This window comes from Hermetia illucens, chromosome 7 (genome assembly GCF_905115235.1).
Source record: "Hermetia illucens chromosome 7, iHerIll2.2.curated.20191125, whole genome shotgun sequence".
NCBI classification, from domain to species: Eukaryota; Metazoa; Arthropoda; class Insecta; order Diptera; family Stratiomyidae; genus Hermetia; species Hermetia illucens.
In genome coordinates, this window is record NC_051855.1 from 11,210,641 (window position 1) to 11,220,430 (window position 9,790).

At 46.8% G+C, this 9,790-nt stretch overlaps 1 protein-coding gene across 2 annotated transcripts; it reads left to right on the top strand.

Moving 5' to 3' along the window:
- The first annotated feature begins 3,603 nt into the window (after positions 1-3,603).
- Positions 3,604-5,795, top strand: LOC119660920 (zinc finger CCCH domain-containing protein 10-like). Of its 2 annotated transcripts, none has more exons than XM_038069894.1 (4): positions 3,604-4,210; positions 4,278-4,357; positions 4,443-4,738; positions 4,792-5,795. In XM_038069894.1, exons 1-4 carry the CDS (start codon positions 4,016-4,018, stop codon positions 5,517-5,519), a joined length of 1,299 nt encoding a protein of 432 aa, XP_037925822.1. In that variant the 5' UTR covers positions 3,604-4,015; the 3' UTR covers positions 5,520-5,795. The 2 variants fall into 2 exon arrangements, with proteins under 2 accessions (XP_037925822.1, XP_037925823.1); XM_038069895.1 differs by having other exon boundaries at positions 3,606-4,210; positions 4,795-5,795.
- The last annotated feature ends 3,995 nt before the right edge of the window (positions 5,796-9,790 follow it).

Sequence of the window (9,790 nt, forward strand, 5' to 3'; positions counted from 1 at the left end):
ACACTTGCTGAGAAATTGGACGAGATTATAAAGCCGACTAGGAAGGAAGACCCCTCGAGTATGATACTCCCGCGTTAATGATGTCCACACTAATGAATGTGCCTGTCTGGAACCAATTGAAGAGAGCTTAACTGAGTTGCCCCTTGGCGTTGAGGTCACCGCTGAGCAGAAGAGCGTCGAAGCTGGCGCGATTTCCCAAAGTTCGGACAGAATGGGGATGAGGTGGCGACCTGTACCGCCCAGGGAGTAGAAAGAGCCTATTAGGACTCGCAGGACGCCTCCGCCCCTAACAGGTAGTCTGACTACTGCTAGCAGACAGTTTGAGGCAAGTTCATTCGATGGGATGGTATTTGCTCTTAGTCCCGGTTGTGCCTCTGCCCGCGCCATTGCGGAATGTGATGTATTCGGGAAGGTGTAGTTTAACGTTGGCAGCTTTCCCACCATCATCACCTTCATTTTGATTGTTTAGAAATTTGAAGAAAAATTGAAAGTACGTTTGGGGTCTATCTTCAGGGGGGAGACGAAGATAGTTGTGATAGAAATCAGAGATTGTATTCCAGAGGGGGGAGAATGACATGTTGAAAAGGGACCTGGCTTCCATGAAGAAGCCACTAGGATTGAAAGAGTGTAGGGGCTAGGAATAGCTGTGGGTTACGGGTCTTACTCGACCCCTAGCAACTGCGATGTAAGAAGGGGTCAGTGAGGGAGGGGCGGTCCAGTTGGCATGAGGAAGAAGGCCAGGCTGAGGGTCACGAGCAGCGGGGGGAGAACAGATCAGGGCGGGAGTGCGGTACAATTTTAGCTCTCTCCTTACGTTGGATTGATTTCAACTTGCGAGGACATTTGAAGAAATTCACTAGGTGACCCAGCTAGCCAAAATTTGCGCATTTAATTTCGCCTCCGACTCCTTATCGGCGTTATCTTGGGCCGTCGACGGCTCTCTGTCGGCGTCAATGGCGTTATGTGGGCCTAGCTCTGCCAAGGTGGCAGTTGTGACGTGTATCTGAACCGGTGTTAGTAGACCGCGTTGTCCCGAGCAAGCACTGATCCGTCCGTGAGTTCCGAGATCAGCTAAGCATAGGTCAGGCATCAGGGAACTACGGTAGGAGCTCTGTCCTCGGGGTACACCCGTTCCTGGATGTTACGGCCCACTCCCTTATACATGATGCGCTGGTGAAATTTCCATGGAGAATAACCATAATACTAAAAAATATCGATGAAATATCAAGAAGGGAGGAGGAGCTGTCTGCGTTTTGGGCGCAGCACAAATATGCATCGACCAACGAAAGAGGCAACGATGGCTGGAATACTCGATATGCTACCGAGATGCTAAAATAGAAAGGATGCCTCACAAAATGGCGCGACTGCATAGGATTGGAAAGGCGCGATCTCCTGATTGTGTTTTTTGAAAAGATGTGGCGGACGCCGCGGAATACACCTTTTTCTCTTGTGAAAGGTGGGACGGCTTTCGTCAGTAGCTTTATGCAGACACAGGGAAGCTCTCTCTAGACACCATTGTCAGGGAGATGCTGAGGAGACCTGGCGGATGGAGTCGTGTTGCTCATTATGTTCAGGTTTTTCTTGTTGCGAAAAAGATTGAGCTCGACTGGTGGACGGTGGTGGAATGGCCGTCCCCTCCCGTAAGTGAAAGGAATTCCCTAACTTGAAAGCTCCCGAAGCTGGGAAAGGGGGAGGGCTAGCCGGAAGTAACGTGTCAAACGGTTCCAGGCTAGTTTTCTGATGATAGGGAGGTGTTTAGCTGGTAGTTCATGCGGGAGTCCAACACTCCACACGTAAACGCATTCACCTATTCTAATCCTTGCCACCCCTCCCTAAAAAACTGTCCAAAATCGAATGATTATACTCGTTGGCGTGACAATCCACATGGATCAGGGTCTTGAAGTGCGTTAGAGCATTGCTTTCGATGCTCTGCTCATTAGTATAGATAAGAAGAGTGTGATGACTCGTCAGACTGAGAACCTTAGTTTTGCTCGTGTTTGTCAGTCCAACTCAACTTGCCTCACTTTGCAAATTCAGAGCTATTTGTCCAAGGTCCACGACCGGTCAGAGAGCAAGCAGATGTCATCAGCGTAGTCGAGGTGTTTGAGGAAAGACGATATCGTCTATTGAATTCCTCCGCATCCTCCAGACAGTGCAGCATGAAGAACGTCATCGATAACAAGAAGAAATAATATCGTTGACAGGATGCAATCCTGGCGGACTTCGCTTTGGACCTCAGAATCCTTCGAGATTTTACCTCATGTTCGTGCCACAATATGGTGTTTTCATAATAGTTATTAGTTTCTCCGAAATGCCCCTCCTACGTAGAGCATTCCAGATACACTCCCTGTTCACGCTATAGAAAGTTTTTTCGAAATCGATGAAAAGCAGCTGCAGCGAACATCTAAATTCCGCATGTTGTTCCAAAATGATCAGTAGGGTGTTGATGTGGTCGATGCAGGGGGATCTGGAGCGGAAATCAGCCCGTTCTCTGTCGATCAAGCATTCAAGATGTTCTGATGTGTCCCAGGATTATTTCATCTGTTAGTTTTGCGATGACAGGGAGCACGCAGGTATCTCCAATTACCATAAATACCATTGTGGTTTTATTTGGATTAACTGAAAGACCATGTCTGAGGCACTAATTGTCTATCAAATCAACGGCACGTTGTATATTTCTACACACCGTTCCAAGATCCCGATTAATAGCAAGGACAGCCACGTCATCAGCATAAGCTTGAGCTAGTATTGGCAAATTTTGCAGTTCGCATAGTAGCGAGTCGATCAGCATACTCCACGGAAGTGACGAAAGTAGCGCTCAACCAGTCTCTAGAAACCTTTCAATAAGAATGAAGTCAAGCTGATCTGTCTGAAGTTCTTTGGATTAGAATAGTCATCTTTCCCAGGCTTCGTCGCGTAGCCCAGAGCAAGATATCTTCGCGATACTGCCAACTGAATAATCCGCAATGCGAAAATCGTTATTGCGTTGTAGTTGCCGGGTTCGTCTTTGTATAGTCAGTCCTGTCCGAGGCTCATTTTGTGGCTTCGTTATGGTTTGTTTTCCGTGTAGGCTTGTCAACTCTACGCAACCTGCAGGACCAGTTGGCATAATTTATCTCGTTTTTAGGCGTTGGATACTCACCTTCATCCTTCTCCGTCTGCAATTTATCATTAAAAAGGAACTCTACGTGGAGGTGGAGATAGGGTTTGATAGTAGAGCAGTTGGTGTTGGGTCAGCAGGCGTTTCTCAGGTTTTATGCCCAATCCACGTTTCGTCCTGGGGCCTATACTACCGTTTGACCGCCAACTAACGTCGGTCGATGAATTTTTTTATTTTTATTATCCGTTGCGGCTGACTGCCAACCAGAGTTGATTCTGCCCGTGACCGCTGTCCCGACTGAACTGAACTTTACTTAACGAAACTCACGGACAAACAAATATGGTCAGCATTACGCTCACCCGAGATTATTACCCTGACTTGACTCAGCTGACTCGACTGATATCCGTCGTCAAGTCACGATTCAAATTCCCTCCCGCCAGGGAGATTTGAACCGCGACCTAGTGCTCTAGCACGTTTCTCTCGCGAACATTGTGCTTTGACCATTATCCATTTGGCAGCATCATATTCCGTTGTCAATCTGTGGCCTACAACACGGTTGTCAAGTTTATTAGTTTTTGTCAGCGAAATTTTCGCGAATTACTGGTGAACGCATCCGCTTGTGTTAAATTTAACTGCTGGTGCCGGTGATTAGGATTTTGATTGTTCCAACACGTCCTAGACTATTCGAAATCCTCCCTTCTTGACCGAGAATTGTGTAATATTTGCTGTGCAAAATGCCTCCATTCTGGGTCGTGGGAAAAAACCAATAAATCGGTTGAGTCTTCAGTTTCGATTGCGGTGGCGTTCTTTCTCACCTGAATTCAGGTGAGCAGAGCAGAGGAGAATCTTACCTTCGTGAAACTAAGGCTAATTAGTATGATCCAAGTGATATCGCGCTAAATATTCGAATATAAAATGAGCCAACAGCAGCAAACTTCCCAGGCGGGTGGATTGTCGGGAAATTTATCCTCTTCCGTCTCAAATCTAACAAATGGAAATCAGAATGGCTCAACAAATGGAAACTTAAACGGTGTGGATAAATCGTACGCAAATAAAAGTCGAATATGCCGTGATTTTGTGCGTGGTAGTTGCCGTCGCAAGAATTGTCGGGTAAGAAATTTCTGTTGAAATCTGTTACTGCCGCGCTGATGGCAATCTCCTGTTCCTCTGTCCACAGTATCCGCATGTCCTGTCGCCTGAGCTTATTGTGTTCTGTCACGACTATCAGAATTCAACGTGTCCGCGCGTCAATTGCAAGTGAGTGAAAACCATTTCTGTTTGAGTAAATCCAGGTGGAATTTTGTAATGAATCCTTTCGTTCGTTTCCTTGGGGGACCAAAAGGTTTCTTCACTACACACTCCAGGAGGAAGAGTATTACCGGCAATATGGGGAGTTCCCACAAATGGAGAATAACAATTGCGGGCCAATGAACGGCGGTTGCGGCCCGCATGTACCTGGGATGATGGCCCCACAGAATTCATTGCCTAAGGACCAGCCCCCGCCTTACTCACAAGCTGCATTTCAGCGTCACGATCGTGACCCTTTCGCCGGGAACGGCAACAACGTGGGTGGTGGTCGGCTTAGCAGATATGATACGCATAATTGGAACGATCATCCGCAAATGTATCGGACAAACGGTGAGTACCCAAAATGATACCTTTCTCGGAATAATCTTGCCTGTCCCGCCCAGTAGACAGAATTCCTCCGCCTGTATTCCATCAATGCGAAGAGTTCCAGGCGATTAAACGGCCGCCCCGCGAAACAGTCGACTCGATAGTGGACAGTACCTTCAAGCGATTCCGCGAGGACAATGAGCGCTTGGATATTATGCAGGTCATACGACGATTCGAGGAGGAGCAATCGATACTTCGTCGACGTGTCGAAGCCAACGAGATAAAAATCGCTGAGTTGCGTGCTTCGAATGAATATCTGATGGCGCAGCTTCGTCTTAGCAATCAACAGTGCTCGACAGTGGTGAATCCCGTGACTGTGACGCAGACAACATCACAGCCACAATCACAAACGGCACCACAAGTTATCGGTGGTGTTTCAATAGCACCCGTTCAAGTTCAAGCCACACCAATTGTTAGCATAGCAACACCACAAACTCAAATTATAGCCGCAAACAGTGCAACACCGCTTGCTATTGCTGCTGCAAATACATCACAAGGACAACAGCAAATAGCTATCGCTGCCGCCCAACAAAGTATTACGTCGCTAACTAGTACATCGCAAGCATTACAGCCGACACATGCCCAACAGATTCTGGGCACTTCACAAATAACATTAACACCGGTCGCCCCGCCACCATCAATGGGTTTAGCAATAAATACATCACAAGCTGCTCTGGCTATGTCAAATGCAACCCAACCGATCATTTCATATCCAGTTATGACGCATAGTATTTTGCCACATTAATTAGCATTAAGCTAAGTTGGTGGATCCTAATATTTATTATTGTATTATTGATGAATAAATGATGTTTGAGGCGGACAGGGGACCCAGACGTTATTGTATATTTAAGCAATATCGACGGTTAAATGTCTCTGTTTACAAAGCTTAGGTTTAAGTGAGATTTTCTTGAGTTTAAGTCATTTTTTTTCTCTCTTCCCTCTTCAAACTGATTACCTGTTAGAAAACCAGATGATGGACAAAAAGTTGTATTAAATATAGAAGAGATTCTGCTAAAATTCACCTCGAGTTTTTGTTCTTTTCTTCTAAATTTTCAGCAATGGAGGAGGTGTCAGCGTTCAAAGTTGTGTAGTTTTTAGCCATTTCCCCGAATCCCCCTCGGATACCACCTTATCGTGGTGGAGGAGTCTACAGTAGTTTACTACCACACGTAAGGGTGTCCAAACATGAACACTCTGAGTAACAAGGAGTCACAGCCTTCGAATCCCTCCGCGATCATGTCGTGGCCCAAGCACAGATTTTGGGAGCCCTTATCGCATTCATGTCCGGAGAAATCTGCAGAGGGCATGCTTTCCGAATGAATGGAAAGCTTATATGGGGTAGGTAAGTATCAGTGGCCACTCGGAGGAGCCCCATTAGCGTTTGGTGCGCCGTTTTGATGCCACAAACTCCTAAGACCGTGACTGCTGTTATGGGAGCAGGGAGGCAGAATCCAGCCGGCTTGGATCTTCAGAGCCAGCCCGTAGCATTCACGAAGGAAAGCAGCTCTCCCACTCTCCAGCTAGAAATCTCTCTGAGGTCCCCAAAGAATGGTTTACCCAGTGTCCGCAGTCTGACTCTAACCAGAGCTGGGCAATCGCATAAGGGTTTCCCTTCCTTCTCCGCAGCTTCAGCAACACGAGTTGTAGGGTATGCCGTGCCTAACAGCATGGTCTGCTATGGGCCAGTGCCCCGTGGAGACCGCCGTAATCTTGAATGCATTTGCACGCGTCTGTCACAGGAGCTCTCGTGATCGGGCTATGTTATAAGCGGGCCAAATTCTTCTTGACTTGGCACAGCTCGTAAGCCTTCGCGGCTGCTAGATAGTGCGAGTAGACTCGGCCCCCGACAGCCGTCAGCGGAACACCGACTGTATTCGCCGAAGGACTGCTGAGAGCAGAGCCTTGCCTGGCCAATCCGTCAGCCCGCTCATTCCTCTCTATGTTCCTATGCCTGGGAACCCAGAGGAGAGTGACCTTGAGCGTGCCGCCCAGACGGTTCAGCGCGTCTCTGCACTGCTCCACCAGCCTGGCAGATGTCGTTGTTGAGTACAAGACCTTGATGGTCGCTTGGCTGTCGGTCAGAATAGCTATGTTACGCTTGGGGCTAGAATCACGCTCCAGCCATCGACAGAATTCCGCCTGGAATACACTGGCGAAACCTAGGAGACCATATGACTTGGATACGCCGTGTGTATTCTAGAAAACCCCCGCGCCGACTCCAGATCCGTCCGTAAAGAATACTGTATCATAGGTGTCAAGCGTTGACGGCTTTACGGTTTCATGCCAGGGCAGAGGAAAATCGTCAGACGCTGCCTCACCTCTGCCCTGGGAGCAGCGTGATGTGTGTAAGCAGAGAAACTGTTTATAGCCCAGCCGATCCTATCCTCGGTAATTACCGATTTGATAGTCTCTTGTAACGGAATATACCGGGTTTGTTTATGTATTGCAGGATTTCCGTTAGTGGATGTGATGCTACCCGCTGCAGCTTGAGCACAGCCGGGGCACTCACATAGAAAATGTTTCGTGGATTCCGCTTCCTCGCTACAGGATGGACATGTATCATCTTGGATAATTTCTATTCTAAACATATGCCCAGCTAGTGAATTAGGTGTCCAGTCATAATATCCACAATACTTCTGCAAAGTCGTCCTGCTTTTCGACAGGTTAAACTTTGCAGTATGTTTGTTTGGTTCTGACAGAAAAAGCTTGGGGTGCTTAGCAGTATTAATTGCTGGTTCCGGTCTGGGCATGGGGGAAGTTGAAGCCTGTTTTGTTAAGAGAGAGATTTCATTTCCTTCTACAATTATCAGGTACCCAGAGTAATTCCACTGTATTGAATCTAGAAACAGAGTTCAAACGGTTTCTACATTCCTGAACGATTTTTGAAGCGGTCAAAGTACTACTCAACGCCCTCAATGCAGCTTGACTATCGCTACAGATTGCGATGCGCCTGCCCTTCAACCGCTCGTCAATTATCCAGGTTGCAGCCCTTAGGATCGCATACACTTCAGCCCGCAAGATCGGATTATTCCAAGGGAAATGCCCACTTCTTGTTTTTATTCGAGAGATAGACTCCGGTGCCAAAACCATTTTCTGTTTTTGCGTCATCGGTGCTCAAGACGTGAGTATATCCTGACACGCATTCTTCTGGTTCGTCCCTGTTTTCTCTTCATTTCAAGATAACGTCATATCTTCTACCAAACGGATGTACGGGGATCCGAGAATCAGAAGGCACTGCGAAAACTAGATTCAATTCTCCCAATGACTCTTCCAATGCCCCCCACGTCCATTGTTTCCACACTACGCAGTAAAATATATCCACATTACTACCTAAGAACTAAGTCCCCAAGTCGAATCAAAGATCCGCCTACACAGCCCATAAGCATCTTTATCTTTATTTTTGTGTTCCAAAGATGCTTCTCGTTTAGAATAACTCCCAGATATTTCACTTCTTTGAAGAGTTGAAGGGTTGTACCCCTCAACTCTGGAAGGCAAAGACCATTCAGTCTCCTCCTTTTTGTAAATAATACCATTGTGGTTTTATTTGGATTTACTGAAGCCTTTCGTCGCTTCCGTTGTTAGGTAGCGGTCAACATCCACTTCAGCATACATCAATCTCTGCGTTAGTATAGCGAAGGTCTACTTTTTTAGAGTTTCGTCAACACGCAACATGCTCTCTGGTGGCATCACAGAGCTTTTGGAAGGCCCAGCAATGTCCACGAACACCCCCATTGCCATTCAGAATTGAGTCCTATATCTTTGAAGCCAAAGAATGAAGAGCAGACTCATAGGACTTTCCACCTTGGTAAGTATGTTAGTTTTCATTTAGTAAGTGCGACCTTAACGTCTTCTCGCGAATGTGACGCTCAACCAGTGTCTCCAGACATTGCAGCGAAAATGATGTTAAGCCGATTTGCCTGAAATTCTTTGGATTTGAATAGTCATCTTTCCCAGGCTTTGGTATGAAGACTACCTTCACCTACTGCCAAGAGGAGGGCAAGTAGCCCAGAGCAAGACATCCTCGAAAGATATTTCTCAGAAATTGCTCCAAGTGCTCTATATCCTCCTTTAGCATCGTTGGGCTTTGAAGTGTTCAAATGATAGTAGAGCAGCTCTCGTCTTTTCATTGGTAACAGCCGCTCTCGCAGTGTCCCAATTCCCCTTGCAACATCTTCGTCTTGAAGGGTTTGAAACCCTTACCACTTCTAAGACCTGTTCTTCTGGGTGGTGTACCTTCAAGTAGAGGCTGTATAGACTCAACTCTGGAGTTCGTGAAAGCACCATCCGGTTTTCTAAGAGAGTCTAACTTAACCGACTCATTTTTATCAAGGATTCTGCACGGCCTATAAGCCTTCCTTTCATCTTCCAGTTCCCCACGGTATGCTCCAAAAGAGTCTCGTTTCGAACGTTTTACGAGCTTCTTACATTGATGCTGTGAGTTGCGGACGTTTAACCAGTCTTCACCTTTATTGCTTTTGCAAGCACGATTTAAAAGTCGTCTGGTTGATTTCCTGAATCTTTGCAGTTCTCGGTTCCACTATGGAACCGTTTTACCACGTTGACCACGGGAAATAGGACAAGCCTCTTCAAAGCACTCTAATAATGTGCAATTCAGAGTTTCCAATTGATCTTCTATGGCCAAAGGAGTTCTTAGTCGCCCAGGGAGCTCAACTTTGTCGCCAAGAAGTTCATTGAAATTTGTCCAATCCACGACTCAACGAATCCCCTTGGAAGATGCCTCTCTGTATACGTATGGGCTCTGAGGTACTAGCACCCTCAGATGTAGGATATCGATTAGCTAGGTATGCAGAACGCTATCAAAAGCCTTGGCATAATCGATATAGCAACTAAAGAGGTTTGTTTGGTCTCTAGTTGCTTGTCCTACAACTACCGAGTCGATAATGAGTTGCTCTTTGCTAGCCCTTGACCCAACTCGGCAGCCATTCTGCTCCTCGGACAGAATGTTGTTGGTCTCGAGGTGCCCATTGACCCTTCCACTAATAATGGATGTTATGA